The sequence below is a fragment of the Camelus bactrianus genome, chromosome 4 (genome assembly GCF_048773025.1).
Source record: "Camelus bactrianus isolate YW-2024 breed Bactrian camel chromosome 4, ASM4877302v1, whole genome shotgun sequence".
NCBI classification, from domain to species: domain Eukaryota; kingdom Metazoa; phylum Chordata; class Mammalia; order Artiodactyla; family Camelidae; genus Camelus; species Camelus bactrianus.
Window position 1 is genome coordinate 29,513,951 of NC_133542.1, and position 21,748 is coordinate 29,535,698.

Below are 21,748 nucleotides of genomic sequence, written 5' to 3' on the forward strand. Positions count from 1 at the left end.
GAGGGTTTAGATTTCATATTTCTCTTCTGAAAACATCTTTTCTGGAAATCTCACTTAACATTTCCTGTCAGCAACTACTTAGTTTTCCCTCCATTTCTGACTTCCTTTTATAGTCCATTTCTGTTGTAACTTAGTTGTTGAGATAAGCTTGTCTAAAGCAAAAATTTCTGGATTGTCTCTATGTTCATGTACCCAAACCATGCTTAGGTGAGTGCCAAAAGATAGACAGGAAACTAAAATTTATTGAGTGCCTTCTAAGTGTCAAGTACATAAATTATATCATTTAATCTATATACTGCCCCTATGAGGAATTGCATCATCTCTATTTTCCAGGTAAGGAAACTGAGGTATGTTTAAGTTAAGTTACTTGCCCAAGATGACACCTGGGGAGCCAGGTTTAAACACAGGTTTGTCTGACTGCACTACACCTTGCTGATTCTATTCATGTGTTAACATTCCCACCAAAACATTAATATTAGGTCATTCATTTGTCAGTCAATGCCCAGTCAGAAAAGTTGAATTAATCTAGGCATTTCAAATAGAATAAAACCCAAAGGGGCCAAAGTGGGTAAGTGAAAATCCCAAAGCTCACAGGAGTTGTATTACTGCAGCTGTTGATACTGTTGAAGCAGCTGCTCAGCTTTTAAAAAGCTGAGAATTTGCACTTTTACTAAAGCTGCAAGCACTTAGGGGCCCACAGTCCCATTAATCCTACTGGACTCCTTGCCAGAACTTCTGGAGCTTATGGTTGCCTGTTGCCACTGATAGATCCAAAGGCAGAAAATGGAAAAGATGTCTTCTCCCTTCCTCTTGCCTAGTCTTTCCCTAGGACCTGCCTTTGGTGGAGTCTCACTGGAAACTACCTGGCAAGGAAACCTAGAAAATCTAATTTGTAGATCTCCAGCAACATAGAGCACGCTGAAGGGCAGAGAGGAAAATGAAAATCAGCTTTCCCAAGGAGTGATATCATAGTACTGATTCCCATTATCTGCTTAGTTTTAGAGGCCTCTTTTTCTTATAAACTGTCGTGATTCAGTGCCATCCCTGAGCAACTGGATTCCCATCTCTTATGTACTTAAGCAGAAAGTGGATTCATTGGAAGGATAATGGGTAACTAACAGAATTGAAGGGAAACCTGGAAAATCTGGTTTAGGAAACAACTGGATCTGGGAAACAGGAACTGATGGGGATAGGGTGAGGGTAGGGGCTCTGCAAGGCACTCCTGCTTGGAGAAATTCACTCTATCCATTTTTTCATTTTTAAATCTCTACTGAAGATTCAAAGTTTAAGGAAAGAGAATTAAGTTGCTCAATCTAGAAAGGATAGCAACTTCATTGGGAAAGGCAATTTCCCCAAAGTGAAATAGGGAGCTATCAAAGATATGGACATGGTTTGGGGGCAGAATATAAACCAAACAAACATAGAAGCAAATAAAACCAGCTACCCTTGCAATCCCCATTACCAGGTATTTACTCTAGTGTTCTCTCTCCATCCTGAGTTCATTATAGTTTCCTCTGGGATAATGGTATTCATTCCACCTCCCTGAGAATTGCCCATCTCTAAATAAATTTTTTTTCCTTAGGAATTTTTGTTTGAAAGCGAACAGAAGTTTTAATGAACTTTCACCTCTCTTCTTTGACTTGATGAGCCTTTCTGGATATCCTGTTCATCCAGGACAGTGTCCAAGTAACCCTCCTATCCTCACTGTCCCTTCCAACTTACCTGAGAAGTGAATAAAAAGCCATGACATTCTCTTCCCACCCTGTCTACTCCTTCTTTCCTTTCTTTCTTCCTCCCAGGGAACATTATCTGTGCCCACTCCATTCTTCTGTCTGTTTAACCTGCATAATAAATATGACTGCTGTTTATTGGGTATGTACTGTGTACTTGGAGCTTTATACATATTATTTCATTTAACTGACACCAGAACGCCAGTGAAATTCTCATTATACAGGTAGAAAAATTAAGGCTCAGAGAGCTTAAGTGACTGATCCAAGGTCAAATACCTGGTTAGTAGTGAAGCTCATATTTGAGCCCAGGTCTGCCTAATTCCAAAACTTGTGTTCTTTTCATAGAGCTGTGGGATCTGTGCAGCCTTTCATATGAGGGCATAGGAGATGGAAGAGAGATCAGAAAATCTATTCAGGCATCTTGCCAGGTCATTGTTTCAAAAGAATATTTTAGGCAAAACTAAAGGATTTTTTTTCCTGCCTCAGGTTTATTTGTACAAACAGCACAGGTAGACATGAGCCCCATGCAGACAGCAGCCCAGGGGTCACACTAGTCCTTATTTCCTCACGTCAATAGATGAAAGCCTCTACTCTGGAGCCTTTGTGGGGGTCTGGGGGCCTTTGGGAGCCTCAGCTGCAGCTGAAGCTGTGGCCTTAGTCTGAGCCTTGTCCTTGGTCTTTGGCCGACAGAGCCTGAGACCCTTGGTGATGCAAGCATGAGCACGTTTCCCGAGCTTGGGGTGAGCAATGTAGGCAAGTCGACTGAGCTTGTGGCTGTTGCCCTTTGGAATCTTGGGCTTAACCTCCTTGGGCTTTACAAGAACCTTGATAGCCTCAGCACGTGCACTCATGGCTTTGGCGTTGTTGGCCTGCATCTTCTTCAGGCCCTTCTTGTTGTGCTTCTTGGCAAAGCGCATGTTCCTCAGGAACTTGGGGTCTACCCCCTTAAGAGATTCGTATCGTTGTGATCGGGGTTTTTTGATGCCGTTTCTGTGCCATTTTTGGGACTAGTTGTGTGTGGTGTGGTTCTTCAATTTGGCCATACCTGCACCGGAGCCGGGAGATCCCGAATCGCCTGGGACCAGAAGAGAAAGAGCAAGGATGTTTTAATGTAAACATAGTGAAAATCAGGAAATCCCCATCCTTATCAGATTGATTTAATTTAATACTTTCAGAATGAAGTACACACAGTGACTTCTGTATTTCTGGATACTTAGGAATTTAGCCTTCTGCTTGGTTCAGCTTGCGAATAGAAAATGAAAAAAGAAAATTAAAAAGTTTCAAGAAATTATTGTGCAGTTTTACTCAGAAGTATGATGTTTCCTCCTTGAGAAAGGGGCTTAGTCAGGTTTGGTTTCCAGGTGGTACCCTTTGCTGATTAGAAGACATAATTTGTGATCCAAAAGAAATAATCATTTACACAATTGATGTAAATTTACAGAACACATTATTCCAAGAAGTATATTACCTGCTATTGTGATGACAGCTGCTTTCATTTAGGAACAGCTTTGCCATTAACCATGTGCTTTAATCAACTCTTTAGATTCTTAACAGTTCTGGGGGATAAAGAGTTTGGAGGAAAGGTGTGCACATTTACTAAGTATCTACAAAGTTCCAAGCTCTGTCACAAGCACTTTAATTTATCTCATTTGATACAGAATGTTATGAAGTAATGCTATTATTATCCCTGTTTTCAGATACAGAAAAACTCTAATAGTTGAATTCTTCCTTTTTTTTTTTTTATTTGAACTCTAAATTTTGGCTTTTCCTTTGCTCTTTGGGGAGGACCAAAATGCAGGGAGGTCAGGATTGGGTGATTCCATGGAAAGGTAACAGAAGAGGAGACTTGATTGGGTCTATCATCCTCCAGCTCCCTTAGAAGGAGGAGCAGGGAAACGGTTTGGAGGTAAGGGGGCAGGGAGGGTACTGTGGAGGCCAGAGGAGAGTAGGAATGATGGGGCTCACTCTAAATCTGGTTCTCCATTACTCTCTGCTATCTCTATTTTATTCAGTAAATTTAAGAAGCGTTTAGATAGAGTCATAGAAAAATATATCACTAGAGAATTATCTAGAAAATCCCAAGAATTCAACTTTAAGAAGAGACCACTGGAGGTCTTAGTCTCATGCTATACATTCTCCCAGGGCCATTTTATCCATGTCCGTAGCTACAGTTACACTTTATAGATCAACAACTCTCAAATCTGTGTCACAGTCCAGACCTCTCTCCTAAATTCCTCTTCGCATATCTGACTCTCTTCTGCACATTGGACTTGGATGACCCACAGGCCCCAAATGGAAATATCTCTCTGCTGCTCTGCTCCTGCTTCTTGTTTCATGTTCCAGTGAATGGCAGCACCATCCACTCAGTTTCTCAAGTAAGAAAACTAGGCAGCTTCCTTGACATCTTGTTTTCGCTCACTGCTCTCCATCCACCCAACCCTGAATCTAATCAATCACCAAACCTATCAACTCTATCTCCCAAATATCTCAACTCCATATGCTCCTCTCTGTCAGGAGCTCCACTGAGCTGGAAAGCTGAGCTGTCAGATATTGGAGCAGCTGATTAATAATGAACCAAAATGGAAGTAACAATCAAGTCTTTAATCACTTAAATGCAGTAGTACAAGGAAGAAAGTAAAAGCAGACAGTGTCGACTCCCTCCTTTCTGTTTTCTGCCATGGAATGGTGAGTGGGTGGAGTTGACACTGTTGAGGGAGTCCCAGACCAAAGGCTCCTACAATTTTATGAACTATGGGGCCAAAGGGGAGGAAGAGGGAGAAGGGCTAGGAGTGAAAAGTACTAAGTACTGTGTCAGAGTGAGAAAAGTGTCTTCCAGCTTCCCTGATAAGGAGACCTCCAAATGGAGATGCCTGGACTAGGAATGCAGATGTGTGTAAGAGAATGGCTGCAAATTCCTTTAGACACTGCAGTGCATTCACTGTGTACCACGTCTAGTGTGGGAAGGAAGCTTTTCCCTATGAGGCCTGCCCAGTAAAGCCTTTGTAATTGCCTATTGTAGGACCTGAAAAGTCCTAAGTAGGATTTTGGCGAGGAGCACGACTCCTCACTCCCAATCTGTAGTTCTGCAACCTTAGCCCAAGCCATCGTCCTCTCTTACCTCCAGGACAACTTCTTTACTGGTCTCCTTGAAGCCAGTCTTGCCATCCTCTTACCTGTTTTCCATAAAGCTGCCAAAGGGATCTTCATAAAACAGAAATATGATCTAGTAATTCCTACATTACTCAGGTTCCCAAAAGGAAATAGACTTAATTGAGTTGGTTCAAATGAAAAGCTTTGATAAAAGGGCTGCTTACTGAGGTGTAGGCAGAATTAAGGAGACTAGAAACAGAGCAAGTCATACCCATCTTTAAGGCCTGAAGGAGCAAAAAATAGTTACTCAGTGAAAACTAGAGCCACAAAGAGGCTGCCTGGCAGGACCTGTGGTCCAGGAGAGATATACCCACTGTCAGAGATACAGTACTGAAGCAAGAGGGCACAAGGCATAGACAACTCACTGGCCGAACTGAACCAGAAGCCAATAGGACAAAGAAACTGGCTGATGGACCATGTGGGGATCAGGTTTCCAGGGCAGGAACAAGGCAAAGGGTGGATCTGCAGGTGAGGGAAACAGAGAAGAACCAACACAACTCATCTTTTTAAAAGTCTCCACTTCACAGTGGTGTAAAGTCCAAAATCCTTGATATGGCTTCCAAATCCTTCCTCACCAGTTTTATCACATACTTCACTCTCCTCCTGCTCTACACTTCAGCTACACTCAACTTGGGCTCTTTCATATCTAGGCCTTTGTAAGGACTATTCTCTCTCCCCAAAATATGTTCTCTACTTTTATTTTTTTCTTTCAGTTTTATTGAGATATAATTGACATATAACACTGTTTAAGGTCAAGATGTACAGCATAATGATTTGACTTACACACATCATGAAATGATTATCACAGTAAGTTAGTGAACATCCATCATCTCATGTAGGTACAAAATTAAAGAAAGGAAAAACCTTTCTTTGTAATGAGAACTCTTAGGATTTACTCTCAACAATATTAGTATGTAACATACAGCAGTATTTATTATATTTATCATGGTCTGTATTACAATCAGTCACTCTCACTTTAATCTGGATACATTGTACTTATTTTTCCAATCTCAATTTAAATGTCACTCCCTGCAAGAATTCTATTATGACATAGCTCTGACTGGGTTTAGTGCTTTCTCATGAGTCCCCATGTCCTACTTCCACATCAAAGCCTTCAATAAACTGCCCATCACTCCCACTGTAGTGTAAGCTTTAGGGAGCACAGATTGTATCTATCATGTTCACTATTTTATCCCCAGTGTACCTGGTACTAGTAAGTACTTATTGCATTAATGAGCACATGCTAGATTTTGTACACTTGTCATTCACTGCCCTTTTTTTTCATTGATTTATTTCTATTTTATTTAGAAAGTTTATTAAGACAGGCTATGGGATTTTATCAGTGCCTTTTCAGCAAGTATTCATATTGTCATAGGTTTTTCTTCTTTAACTTGCTGTTGTAATGAGTGAGTGATTTTAGAGCATATACTTGCATTCCTAAAATTTCCATCATTTAGTAATAATACATATAATTCATTATATTAGATGCCAAATTTTATTTACTGATAATTTATTTAGAATTTTTATATCTAGATTCATTAGTGAAAATGGCCTGAAAGTTTTACTTTTTATGCTTTTTATCTGGTTTCAGTAATAGGATTATACTGGCTTTATAAAATAAATAAAGGAGAGTAAATTGCACCAGAATTATCTGTTATTTAAGAGTTAGAACACAGTTATGAAACTTCTGATGCTGATGCCTTATTTTAATAATCACCTGTATTAGGTTCCTATTACTACTGTAACAAATTACCACAAATTTAGTGATGTAAAACAACACAGATCTCTCATAGTTCTGGTGGCTGAAAGTGCAAAATCAGCTTTACTGGGCTAAAGTCAGTGTCATCGGGGCTGCACTTCCTCTGAAAGCTCCAGAGAATTCATTTCCTTGTCTTTTCCAGCTTCTAGAGGCCACCTGCATTTCTTGGCTCCTTTCCTCCACCTTCAAAGCTAGCAGTGTAGCATCTTTGAATCTCTGCTTCCACAGTCACATTGCCTTCTGTGGTCAGATCAACCTCTACCTCTCTCTTATAAAGACACTTGTAATTACATTTAGGACCAGCCCAGATAAAACAGAATAATCACTCCTCAAAATGCTTAACTTATACCTGCAAAAATATCTTTGCCATATAAGGTAGTGTTCACAAATGCCAGGGGTCAGGACCTGGATATATTTAGGGTCATTAATTTATCCACCCACTCTTCCAATCATATATGGACCTTTGAGATTACATCATGAGGACCAATGAAATAATGCAGGATAATCTCTCTATATAGAGCAACATATTCACAGATTTAGGGATTAGTGCACAGACCTCTTTGGGGGATCATTATTCAGCCTACCACATTAACTTTCAAATCTTTGCTATGGAAATTGGTCTTAAGTTTTATACTTCTTAGGTCAGTTCTAGTCATTTCTATTGTGGAAGGAAATAATTTCCTTCTAGTCTTAAAATTTGTTGCTATAGATTTGTAAAAAATATTCTCATAATTTTTCATCTCTTCATTTCTTTGACAGATATCCTTTTTCATTTCTAATCTGGTATGTTTTTGTGTTTTTAAAATTTTGGGCCATAATTAGGTTAGTGAAGGATTTTTTTATTGGTCTTTTCAAAGGAATAACTTTTAATTGACATTTTTTCTGCATTAAAGTTTTTTCTGTTACATCAGTCAATTTTAGCTTGTATTTTATTTTTCTAGTTTTAGTATTTGTTCTTTCTAATTTTTAAGATCACCTTTATATTTCTGATTTTATTGGATTATAAACAGAGTTTGTAGTTTTAAAAATCTCTGCTGTTTTATTTAAAAATTTGTTTTCACCATATAAATTTTTGTAAATGAATCATGCTCAGGTAAAATATGTATTAAAAATGCTAAAAATGTAAGTTTCTATATATATATTAAATCAAGTTTTATTTATATGTTAAATTCTTCTATGTTATTAGTTATGTTACAATGGATAAATGGGTAAAACTTGTTCCCTTTTGATGCATCTTTAAGGGAAGTAACCGAAGTCCTACAGTATGCAGATTTTTGAGGAGGTGCTCATGATATCCTGGGAATTGGGTATAATCATTTCTTACAGCCTAGGATCATGCCAAAATACCACCTGAAATATTTTCTTTTCTTAATAATTGATTTATTCTCCCCACAGCCCCTCTGACAGGAAGTTTAAGCCTTGAGGGAGAAGTTTATTTTCCTAGGGAAGACAAAGCAGATACTGTCTAGGCAGAAAGCTGTTGCAGGCTTCTGAAAGTCCATAGTGAAAAAGAGTTTCACCAGACTCCTAAAACTAGTCTTCCACATGTTTAAAACAGAAACTTAGCAGGTTAATCATAGATTAAATCTGAGTGGGGAATGTCCCACCACACAGGAAAGAGGTCACTTGGGTGGGAGGGAAGATTAATAGATAAAAAATACCTTTTGTTTTAGCTATACTTAAATCTCATTAAGAAGTGCTCTTATTCTTAGTTTGAGTTTTCTGTTTCTTCCAGCAGCAACGGCCATTTCTCTCCTATGGCTCATCTCCATCCTCTGGTCCCAGCAATGTCTAGGCTTCTTAACCATTCTGGAGTATGGATTGCAGTTGGGGGCACTGGAGCTCCAGGACATTTAAGTGAGTCTGTTTCTTGAAGCCACTCTTAAGCCATTACTTTCTTGCTGAATACATAGTTTTTGCTACAGTAGAAGCTTGGCTTTTATGAATTTAACACTTTCAATTACAAATAGTTGCAAGTGATCCCACCTTTCTATTGCATGTGTCTGAATGAGAGGTATTTAAGGTTGAAGTTATTTTGTCAAAGAGTATGCCTAGCTGATTACTTGGCCTCTGTATCAACTTGGCTTTGTTGGACTCCACCTGATATAGCATGCTACATTTGTGAAAAAATAGAAACAAGTTTTTGCATGTGAAAAATGGTTATCAGAGACAGGAAAAACTTTAGTGAAAGTTGAAAGGGAGTTAAAATCTGTGGTATGAGGATATGCACAGGAAACATGAAGCTTTCTATGGGAGCTGTGATTTTGGAGAAAGCCAAAACCTACGTAAACATCTCTATGTTCACAGATTTGGAGATTCATGACCATCTTGGGATGTGTTCATTATGAATATTGAGGTTTTATTGTTTTGAGCTGTGATTTTTCTTTTATTTTAGTTTAGTTGATTTACAGTGTTGTGTTAGTTTCTGGTGTATACCAAAGTGATCCAGATATATATATATACACACACACACATATTATATATATATATTCTCTTTCATATTCTTTTCCACTATGGTTTATTACAGAGTATTGAATATAGTTTCCTGTGCTACACAGTAGGACCTTGTTGTTTATCATAGCTATGATTTTTTTCCATACTATGATTTTTTAATAGTTAATTACTCTCACACGCAAAAAAATCTGAACAAGTTGCTCATTGGCAAGTTGTGATCACTTTTCAAATGTGTCTTTCTTACCCGGTTTGTAAAAAGAAATGTGTTAAAATTCTGCCTTACCAATCAGTTTTGATCTAGTAAGTAACATTCTTGTTCTTCACAAAGGGAAATACCTGCCTAGTACAGTTACTGCTGTACTGCTTCACTGAAGCCTACCTAGGCAGTGATTGAAACAGTGTTCTATCCACATCCCCCCAACACTAACAGAGAAGTATCCAGGTAGTAAGATACTTTCAGATGCCAATTTCAGTCGAGTTCTTGTCCCTTCAAGAAGCTCATAAAAGAATAAGAAGGTAGTTTTTCCCTTTCTGCCTTTCCTTATTGTAGAATGGCCCAGCCTTAGTATTCTGAGTTTGAGGCCTCCTTGTTTTAGATGGGAGAAAGTGGTTAACTTTCTGTGTGTTTCACAGCAGAAATTGCCATGTGATAGGGTGACAGCAACCACCAGGGTTTTTATTTGGGAAATATCAACCCAATGAGAGTAAGGAGGATGGGGCTTAGAAGCTTATACTATGAGTTGATAAAGGCAAATCAAGCCTGATCAAGGAGACAAAGAGTTAGCTGCCCCAAGACTGGGTCAAAGTTTCAGGGTTTTCATGAATGACAAAAACCCTCCATGGCGGGTGGCCAGCGAAAGCCTGTAAGAGTTTACTACTGGTGTCCTGGTCTTGAGAATAGCAGTGAAGGCTTCCATTGCACTGCCTGTGGTCAGTGAAGAGAACCACTATGGGGCACTTTCTGAGCACCCTAGAGCAGCAGAATATGACAGATAGTTCAGGACCAGGCTTGAGAGCAAAGACATTTAGTAAGAGAGGCAAAAGGAGCAGTGTTAATCAATATGGACAAAGGGCTACTAGAGCTTTTTAATTTCTTTTTCTTGCTTGATTGCTCTGGTATATATGATATTTATATGTGTATCAATTATTAACTAATACAATTAATATATAACATTGTATAAATTTGTGCTGTACAATGTACCAATTGTATACTAAAAATATATATACATATAATCTATTTTTAGATTACCAAATTAATCTAGTTAACACGTCCATCAGCTCACATAGTTACACTTCTTTTGTGGTGAGAGCTTTTAAGATTTACCGTCTTAGAACTTTCAAGTGGACAATACAGTATTGTTAACCATGGTCAATGCACTGTACATTATATCTCTAGAACTTGTTTATCTTATAACTGGAAGTTTGTTCTTTTGACCACTTTTACCCATTTCTCCACTCCAAACCTGTACTCCTGCCACTGGCAACTACCAATCTGTTCTCTGATTCTATGATTTTAGATTTTTAGATTTCATAAATAGGGGAGATCATGTAGTGTTTGTCTTTATTTGCCTTTCCCTAACTGACTTAGTTTACTTAGCATAATGCCCTCGAGGTGTATGGTGTATCCATGCTACATCCATGTAACAAATGGTACAATTTCCTTCTCTAAATAAGTTCCTATTGTGTCTACATGCCAAATTTTAGCAAATTATTTCTTTTTCTTACCTAGTTACTCTGATTAGGACTTCCAGTATTATGTTGAATATGTGTGGTGAGAAAAGACCTCATGCACTGTTGGTTAGAATGTAAATTGGTACAACCACTATGAAAAACACTGTGGAAGTTCCTCAAAAAATTAAAAATAGAACTACTATACAATCCAGCAATCCCACTTCTGAATAATTTCCTGAAGAAAACAAAAGCACGAATTAGAAAAGATATATGTGCCTCCATATTCATAGCAGCATAATTTATAATAGCCAAGATATGGAAGCAACTAAGTCTCCTTCGATGGATGAGTGGATGAAGAAGTTGTGAGATATATATATATGCAATTAGCCATAAAAAAGAATGAAATCTTGCCATTTCTGACAACATGTTTGGATCAGAAGGTATTATGCTAAGTGAAGTAAGTCAGACAGAGAGAGACAATTACCATATGATTTCACTTAGAAATGGAATCTAAAAATCAAAACAAATGAACAAATGTAACAAAACAGAGTGGTGAGAGTGGGCAACCTTGTCTTATTCCTGATCTTAAAGGAAAAGCTTTCAGTCTTTCCCCATTGATTGTGATGTTAGCTGTGGACTTGTCATATATGGCTTTAATATGTTGAAGAATAGTCCTTCTATATCCAGTTTGCTGAGAGTTTTTATCATGAATTGATGCTGAATTGTATCAAATGCTTTTTCTGCATCTATTAAGATGATCATATGATTTTTATCTTTCATCCTATTAATGTGGTGTACCTGTCAACTGAAAAAAAAATACACAATGTGAGAGTTGTGAGTTAAGTTTTATTTAGGGCAAAATGAGGACTGTAGCCTGGGAGTAGCATTTCAGAAAACTCTGAGGAACTGCTTAAAGAGGTAGGGTGAGAGGTCAGTATTGTAGATGATTTAGTGAAGGTGGGTACATGTAGTCACACACATATTTTGGCAGAGGCTTGCTGCTAGTCATGAGGAACAGATGTCACTCTTAATGATTTTAGTGCTTTTCTAGATATGAGAAGATGCAAAAATTTGGGCTTATAAAATCTACCCTTGAAAATATCTAACTATTTGAAGGCCTGTTCTGCTGGTTTTTCCCAGGGCACAGACTATCTCATTCCTGATCTCCACCCTGAACTCCTTTCAGAGTGTGTTGAAGATCAGCAACTGCAGTGGTTAGAGATTTAATCCTTGTAGAGGCAGATGGCAAGTGCCAAATTTTAGTTGACATATCACATTTATTAACTTATATTTGTTGAACCATCCTTGCATCCCAGGAATGAATCCCACTTGATCATGGTATATGATTCTTTTAATATGTTATTGAATATGCTTTACTAGTTATATTCTTCAGAACTTTTGCATTTGTATTCATCAGGGATATTGGCCTATAGTTTTCTTTTCTAATTAATGTTCTTATATGACTTTGATATCGGGGTAATGCTGGCCTTATACAATGACTTTGGAAGTATTCCCCCCCTTATATTGTTTGGAAGCATTTGAGAAATGTTATTATTAATTCTTTTTTAAATGTTTGATAGAATATACCAGTGAAACTATCTGACCATATAAGCATGGTTTTAATTCTGGCCTCATTTATTTTATTCCATTGGTCTATGTGCCTGTTTTTATGCCAGTACCATACTGGTTTGACTACCATAGCTTTGTAAATATAGTTTGAAATCAGGAAGTGATGCCTCTAGCTTTATCCTTCTTTCTCAGTTTGCTTTGGCTATTCAAGATCTTTGGTGATTTCTTAAAAATTTTAGGATTTTATTTCTATTTCTGTGACAAATGCTGATATAATTTTGATAGAAATTGCATTGAATCTGTACATCACTTTGAGTGGTATGGACATTTTTACAATATTAATTCTTCCAGTGCATGAATGTGGGATGTCTTTCCATTTATTTGTGTTTTCTTCAGTTTCTTTCATTGATGCCTTATAGTTTAAAGTGTATATAGATCTTTCACCTCCTTGATTAAATTAATTCCTAAGTATTTTATAGTTTTTGATGCAATTGTAAATGGGGTAGTTTTCTTAATTTCTCTTTTACATAGGTCATTGTTACTGTATGATAAAACAACTGATTTTTATATATTTACTTTGTATCCTGCAACTTTACTGAATTCTTTTATGAGTTTTCACAGCTTTTTAAATGAAGTCTTTAGGATTTTCTATATATAAGATCATGTCATGTGCAAACAGAGAAAATTTTACTTTTTTATGATATAGATGCCTTTTATTTCTTTTCCTTGCCTGATTGCTTTGACTAGGACTTCTAGTACTATGTTGAATAAAGAGTTAGCATCCTTCTTTAAATGCTTGGTAGAATTCATCAGTGAAACCATCCAGTCCTGGTCTTTTCTTTGTTGGGAGGTTTTTGATTACTGATTCAATTTTCTTACTTGTTATTGGCCCATTCAGATTTTCTCTTTCTTCATGATTCAGTCTTGGAAGGTTGTAAACATGTAGGAATTTATCGATTTCCTCTAGGCATCCAAATGGTTGCAGTATAATTGTTCATAGCAGTCTCTTGTGATCCTTTGTAATACTGTAATATCAGTTGTGATGTCTCCTCTTTAATTTATAATGTTATTTAAGTGGGTCCTCTCTTTTTTTCCTTATAAAGTATAGCTGGAGGTTTCTCAGTTTTATCTTTTCAAAAACCCAGTTATTAGTTTCTTTCATCTCTTGTTTTTCTAGTCTCTATTACCCTCTAATCTTTGTTATTTCCTTCTTCCTGCTAACTTTGAGCTTAGTTTGTTCTTCTGTTACTAATTCTTTGAGGTATAATGTTAGGTTGTTTATTTGAAATATTTCCTTTTTTAAATGTAGGCATTTATCACTATAAACATCCCTTGTAGAACTGTTTTTGCTGCATCACACAAGATACGGTATATTATATTTCATTTTTCATTTGTCTAAAGATATTTTTCTATTTCCCTTTTGATTTCTTCTTTAAATCATTAATTGTTCAGAAGTGTATTAGTTTCCATGTATTTGTGAACTTTCCAGCTTTCCTTCTGTTATTGATTTCTAGTTTCATATATTTGTGGTCAGAAAGGATACTTGACCCCAGTACCTCCTCTAGAAATAAATAAGTAAACCTAATTACCTTCCCCTCAAAAAAAAAAAAAAAAAGAAGGAAAAAGAAAAAGAAAAAAAAGGACACTTGAAATAATTTCAATTTTCTTAAATTTGTTGAGTCTTGTTTTGTGACCAAATATATGATATATTCTGGAGAATGTTTTGTGTGTGCTTCAGAAATTGGAAGTTCTGTGTGTGTGTGTGTGTGTGTGTGTGTGTGTGTGTACATATATATATCTTAGGTACATTTGTTACCTAAAGTTTAGTTCATATCCATTATTTCACTATTTATTTTCTGACTAGATGATGTATATATTGTTGAAAGTGGAGAAGTAAAGTCTTCTACTATTATTGCTTTGCTGTCTACTCTGCCTTCAGATCTGTTAATAATTGCTTAATGAGAATATCTTAAATTTAACCGTATATTTACTTTTGTCATTCCCCACCACCATGTGCAATGAAGCATCGCTGATTTGCAGGTACATTCCTCTCCATTTGCCAGTACTACTAGTTAGGGTTAATTCTTCTCATTTACCAAGATTGGATTTGGAAGGCCAGTTGATCTTTGAGAAGGTGATTATTTTCTTGTGGGAGTCTTTTCTATAATGAAGGAAGATAGCTCTGTCATAAATTAAGGTTTTTAAATAAAAGCTACCATTTCTCTGAAGAGTTATGTAGTCCATAATTGGGAGTAGCTAAAAGAAAGAGAACAGTTTACATTCCCACTCACTAACTCTTTAAGAGAAAATTGCAACACGCTATTGAAAAAAATCTTAAAGCATTAATAATCACTATTTTTTTTAATTGAAATAATCTCTATTAATAGGGTACCCAGAGAAAAATGTGAAAACAAATTCTCTAATTTATTGAGTGCTTAAATTAAATTTCGAGGGACTGTTCCAAGTATTTTACATTTATTGTTCTAATTAAATTTTCTGATGTAGGCACTCGAAATGAGAGTTGTTAACTCTGTTTCACAAAAGAAAAAAGTGAGACATAGACAGTTGAACTGGCTAACCCAAAGCTACCAAACTGATAAGTAGCAAAGATCAGTTTTGAGGCCAGGTAACCTGGCTCAGGACGCATGCTCTTATTTGTACAGAACCCAACATCTCAGCATGTTTTTGTATAATGTAGTCTTCTTACTTATCCTCACCCATAATCAGCCAGTAACCAATTTAACCCTGGTTCAGAGAAGTAAGGTAATGTGATACTCAAAAGCATAGACCCTGGAGCTTATCTCCACCAGATATAAGTTGTGTGACCTTGGGCAAATTACTGAATTTCTCTATACCTTAATTTCCCTTTATATAAAATAGTGATAATAGTAGTACCTAACTCATAGGATTGTTGAGAGTATTAAGTGAGTTTGTATATGTAAAGTGTTTAGAACTCATAGTAAGCACAATATAACTATTACTATAATTCCCTCCTCAGGATTGAATGTAAGCATTATTGCCAATTCCCTGTAAAATTTTCTTAAATTTAGATCTTCCAGTGGTTTGCCTAAGGCTTCAAAACCTCAAATTTATTGAAAGTCCAAAGCATTTACAAGGCTACTCCCTAAGTTCACCCCTTGCCTTGGGAACTATTTAAGCTAGTAGTACAAGTGGTGCAAGTTGTCTTGTTGGTCTTCCTAGGCTAGCCCTAACAGATCCTTACTGATCCTTTGGATTCCATCCTCTTGGCAAACAAGAAAAAGCGGTTTGGTCACGCATGAAAGAAGTTCTTTCTGGAATCTTTCCTGAAATCAAAATTTCTCCTGTCAGCTAAATTCTTTACTTCTTTACCTTTCTTGTTTTAGTTTAGGAAGTCAGCTATCCCTGACTTTTCTTACTTTTTAATCTTTCCTTGTCCCTGTCAAAAATTAGTTTTGATAGTAATTGCCAGGAATTCTCTGAGTTTTCACAATTTCCTTCTTGTTTATCCTTTTTAGCTAATGTTACTGTCTAAGCTTATCAAAACAGAATGTCAAAAACATATTTTTTTCAGAAATCAACATGATGATTAAACATGAGTATAAAATAGTTTCACTAGAAGTTACAGAAAACCTAACACTTCCAGAAAGGCAGTTTTTCTCTCATTTCATAATGTGCAAAATATGTAAGATCAAATCAAATGCCCTTCTAAAATAAGCATATAAAATGTCATTCACATACATGGATCTATTTTACAATACATCTATAGAATTTTTTTTTGAAATAAATTGTACCTAGTTTAAGGTGTACTTCCAGGATCTTTCAGGAGTTCAAATGATATTTTAAAGACACATTCTTGTATATTCCCAAGTAGAGATTTATAATCACATTCTTTCCTTTCAAATTGTATTTTTAAAGAGTATAGTGTATTTATATGGTTGCTGAGGGTTTAAATTGATATTAAATGCCCTCAGTAAATATACAATGTTATTCTTTATATTTAGCATTCTCTTTTATCCAGAAATCCCACCTGAAAGAATTATCCTAAGGAGAGAATTAGACAAGTATGCAAAATACTTAAAAATATCCATCACAACATTATTGATAACAAATTAATATTTGAAAATCTATTCATAGAGAATTGGGTAAATGAATTATGATACATCCATAATTTGGAATATAATAGAGCCATAAAAACTTTTTTGAAGTGCCATCAGATACAACGTGTCAATTTATGGTATACAGCACAATCTCCCAGCCATGCATATACATACATATATTCATTTTCATATTTTTTATTGAAGGTTATTACAAGATATTGAACATCATTCCCTGTGCTATACAGCAGAAACTTTTTAAAATCTATTTTTATATATAGTAGCTAACATTTGTAAATCTCAAACTCCCAAATTTATCCCTTCCCATCCTCTTTCCCCAGTAACCATAAGATTGTTTACTATGTCTACGAGTCTATATCTGTTTTGTAGATGAGTTCATAGTGTTTTTTTTTTTCAGATTCCACATATGAGTGATATCATATGGTATTTTTCTTTCTCTTTCTGGCTTACTTCACTTAGAATGACAATCTCTGGTTACATCCATGTTGCTACTAGTGGCATTATTTTATTCTTTTTTATGGCTGAGCAGTATTCCATTGTATAAATATACCACAACTTCTTTATCCAGTCACCTGTCGATGGACATTTAGATTGCTTCCATATCTTGGCTATTGTATATAGTGCTGCTATGAACAATTTGGTGCAAGTATCTTTTCAAATTAAGAGTTACCTCTGGATATATAACCAGGAGTAGGATTGCTGGATCATATGGTAAGTCTATTTTTAATTTTTTGAGGAATCTCCATACTGTTTTCCATAATGGCTGCACCAAACTACATTCCCACCAGCAGTATAAGAGGGTTCCCTTTTCTCCACACCCCAACATTTATTGTTCATGGACTTTTGCATGATGGACATTCTGACTGATGTGAAGTAATACCTCATTATAGTTTTGATTTGCATTTCTCTGAATATTAGATATATTGAGCATTTTTCCATGTGCCTATTGGCCATTTGCATGTCTTTGTTGGAGAATTGCTTGTTTAGGTCTTCTGCCTATTTTTGGATTGGGTTGTTTGGGTTTCTTTTGTTATTAAGTTGTATGAGCTGTTTATATATTCTGGAAATTAAGCCTTTTTCAGCTGTATCATTTGCAAATATTTTCCCCCATTCCATAGGTTGTTGTTTTGTTTTGTTTTGTTTATGGTTTCTTTTTCTGTGCAAAAGCTTTTAAGTTTAATTAGATCCCATTTGTTTATTTTTGCTCTTATTTCTATTGCCTGTGTAGCCTGCCCTAGGAGAACATTGCTAAGATTTATGTCAGAGAAGTTTTGCCTATTTTTTCTTCTAGGAGGTTTATCGTGTCTTGTCTTATATTTAAGGCTTTAAGCCATTTTGAGTTTTTTTTTGTGTATGGAGTAAGGGAGTGTTCTAACTTCATTGATTTACATCCTGCTATCCAGTTTACCCAACACCACTTACTGAAGAGGCCGTCTTTTCTCCATTGTGTATTCTTGCCTCCTATGTCGAAGATTGACCATAGATCTGTGGATTTAATTGTGGGCTCTCTCTTCTGTTCCATTGATCCATGTCTGTTTTTATGCCAATACCACACTGTTTTGATTACTATAGCTCTGTGTATTGTCTGAAGTCTGAGAAGGTTATTCCTCCAGCTTTGTTCTTTTCCTTCAATGTTGCTTTGGTAATTTTGGGTCTTTTGTGATTCCATATAAATTTTAGAATTGTTTGTTCTAATTCTGTGAAAAATGTCTTGCATAATTTGATAGGGATCATATTAAATCTGTAAATTGCCTTGGGCAGTAAGAGCCATAAAAACTTGATTAACACAGCAGTAGATTGAATGAGAAAAGTAGTGCGCAAAATTGGATAAGATATTACTTATTAATGTAAAGTTATATGTATGTACATGCACACATATAGAGGAGTACCTGGAAGATGTTCTCCAAAAAATTATCTGTGTTTTTTTAATTTTTTGGTTTATTTTATTTAAAATTACTTCTACATTAAAAAAAATTATAGTCAGTGAATTTTATTTTAAAAATCTTATTAGAAAATATGAAGATGAAACAAAATCTACAAAATTAGTAAGGACAAAGCCAGGACTAGAACCCAGATCCCCTGAGTCTTTGTTCAGTCCATGGTCTATCTTACCACCCTAGATCTGGAGATGGGAGATTTGAATGAATCTTTCCGAATTAATCAGAGAGCCCCCAACTCCCTACCTTTTTTTTTTTTCCTCCTTCCCTGAGAAGTGTTTGCTGGGATGCAGTCATTCCAGGAGGTTATAGTGAAACTCTTGCAATCTCTGTTCCTATAGATCTTTCTTGACTTTGAGTCATGGCTGTATCAACAATGTGAATGGCACTGGGAGTGCCTGAGATGTGAACTTAATCCTGCCTGGAATTTGATCTTTCAAATACTTTTTCACATGCTAGTCTGTATCTTAAGCTTCCCTCTCTTTAGTTAAATAACGCCCATGGTGAAGGTTTGCAATTCTTTTACACTGACACATCCACTGGTTCTTTCTTTGGATTTTGGGTCCTTCACTGAGACCATTAGAAATCTTAAACTCTAATCCATTCTCAGTATCCTTCAAGGACTGAGGGAATTAAAATTGGGAATTTGAAAAAGAGACACTATGTATATTTCTGGAAAACATTCAATGTAGATGTGGAATTATACATGTTAGCCCTTTTTTCAAAATTTTATTCCAAAGACTGGAGCACTGGAAGAAGAAATGATTTATCTGTTCAACAAGCATTTCTTTGAGCACTGAATGTACAAGGCATTGTGTTAGGAGACTGAAATATAAAGACACTATGATATACTTGTTACTCTAAAATGCTAACAGTTCAGTGAGGGTCAGGGACAGGCAGGTAAACAAATTACCTGTAAGCAAGAAAGGTGCTATATGGTATATAGGTGTGGAGATGACACAATGAATGTGGTCAATCCTAAGAGAGGGTTCAAAAAAGGTATTGAAGAGAAAGTAAACTTGTTCTTGATAGGTGAACAGCAATTGGCCAGGTTGGCAAAGGGGAGAAGAATCTTGCAGGCAGATGGAGCAGCTCAGTGAAAGCATAGAGTAGTAATAGACTCAGGCATTTTGTGGGAGCAAAAAGTAGTTTGGAATGTCTGAAACCTAAGATCAAAGGATTATGGTAAAGAGAAAAATTAGGTTGGAGTAGATGTTAGGACTCAAATTAGTAAGTGTTCCCTGGTCAAGCTAAGAAGTGTGGAATTTGTCATAGAGAGTATGGAAAAGTCTTGAAGGTTTTTTTATTATGAAATTAATATAATGATATTTTCATTGTTTAAAATTAACTCTGATGAAAAATGGATTGAGAAGGAAAAGGCTAGAAGAAAGAAATTATTGAAATCATTCATAGTGAAGTGAAAAGGCAGGAACCATAGGAATGGGAGAAGGAGCTGTTTGAAAGACCCATTTAGGTATATTTTCCCTCATTTCTTTCTCTCCAAGGATTGATCTTCTCTTCCTAAGGGTTGGGGAGTCCTCAGCCATCTTTGTGCTACATGTTCCTCACCTTCTAGTCACAGCTGATTGGGTCAGGTGGTATGTTTGCCTAAGACGGACCAATCAGGTTCTCTCTCTTTCTCAATCAATCAGTCCCTGTGTGTGACTGGAACTGTGGGGTAGCCATGTTATATCAAATGTAAGAAGTAGTGAACTGCACATCCTTAGAAAGAGAAAAGAACATAAAGAATATAGAGAGGACCAGAGATGAGAGAACCTATGGACTATGGACTTAGGAGAGAGAGAACGAGATAGAAATGAAGAATGTGAGATACTTTTATTTCTAAATGCTCTTCAGGACTTTGTTCCTTCTTAGAAGTTAAGAGAAGAGAGAATCAAAGGTCACTAAATATGCATGGAAATAAGCTACCATGAGGAAGAGTCAGCAGAAACAATTAACAATAGATTTAGAGCTATAAGGACTACAAATATTAAAATTCTCAGACACGTAGACAACCTATATATTGTGTTTAAAGAAATAAAGCTCCCACAAAATGTTCACAAAAGATGAGTATGCAACTAGAGACTATAACAAATGACAAGTCATATTTTTAGTGCGAACAATTGGAATTTCTAGAAATGAGAATATAATTGTGTAAACTAAAAAAAATTGATGAACAAGTGATTTAGAAGAAATTGAAATAGGATTGATGAACTGGAAGTTGAGCCAAAGAAGATGCCTAGAATACAACACAGACAGAGAGAGGGAAAAAAAGGGGATGAAAAATGAAATTTATAATATAGAAGATAGGATGAGAAAGTCTAATATATGTCTAATTTAAGTCCCAGAAGAAAAGACTAGAAAAAATGAAGGAGGGCCAAATTGAAAAGATAAGGCTGAGGACTTTCAAAATTGATGAAAGACATGAGCTCACATATTGAGGAAGTGTTATATACTGTGTAGATTTTTTTTAAGCAATTCATGATTAGATGCATCAGAATAAAGCAATTCATGACTAGCTACTGTATAATACCAAAGATAAAGATATAATTAAAGCATGGAGAGAGAAAAGAGACCCTACATAGAAAGAAAAGACAATCAGGCCAACTATGTATTTTTTAAAATAGTAATAGTGGAAGCCAGAGGTAGTGGAATAATATCATCGAGTGTGAGAAAAAAGAACTGTAAATTTTGAGTTGTTTTATCTACCAAAACTATGTTTTAATGAAGAGTGAAATACTCTTTTCAGGTAACTTAAAATCAGAGAATATAGCAGGGGGACATAGCTCAGTGGTAGAGCATATGCTTAGCATGCACAAGGTCCCAGGTTCAATCGCCAGTACCTCCATTAAATAAATAAATGAATACATACATACACACATACATACATACCAGTTACCCACCCCACTCCCCCCAAAAATAGAGAATATAAAAGATGTAGTCCTGGAAGGAAAAAATGACCTCAGAAGGAAGGTTCAATAATAAATACAGGTATCTCTGAATATAAGGAGAGCTAGTTTTGAGGGGCAAAGCTGACCAGTGGAAATAATAGAGCAAAAACATGGAAAGAACATGGATTCTTCATGACATTATTACACCAATGAACTAACTAACCCTGGAGCCACCCTATACTGGAACTTCTTGTTGTGTAAAATAATTTTCCTGTTGCTGAGAAAGATAGAGTATATGTATGTGACTCAAGAAAAAAATAATAAATGGTATCAAACTCTGTGGAGTGGTCAAGTAGGATAAGGATGGAAAAGAGTCTTGGTTTTGACAATTAAAACTTCATTGATGATCATAGCAAGAGAAGTCCAGTCTTTCATGGGACTTGGCTGCACTCCCCAACTCTTGGAATTAAGAAAGAGACACACCCTCCCA

The 21,748-nt window shown here is 36.1% G+C and overlaps 2 protein-coding genes across 9 annotated transcripts in view; one reads left to right on the forward strand and one right to left on the reverse strand.

Moving 5' to 3' along the window:
* RANBP6 (RAN binding protein 6) overlaps window positions 1-21,748 on the forward strand; it is a 247,349-nt gene that overhangs the window by 145,392 nt on the left and 80,209 nt on the right. For 6 of the 8 annotated variants that reach the window (XR_012506354.1, XM_074361594.1, XM_010960647.3 and 3 more), the window contains one exon: window positions 8,378-8,496. The exons of 1 other annotated variant lie outside the window; for it this stretch is intronic. The gene's annotated coding sequence lies outside the window, so the exon portion shown is untranslated. Of the gene's footprint in view, window positions 1-8,374; window positions 8,497-21,748 lie in introns of all 8 variants that reach the window. One more of the 8 variants, XM_045520889.2, reaches the window with a different exon arrangement.
* LOC105073414 (large ribosomal subunit protein eL29-like) lies at window positions 2,318-2,773 on the reverse strand. Its single transcript, XM_074361420.1, is given in 1 exon segment — window positions 2,318-2,773. A coding segment is annotated over 1 exon segment (456 nt).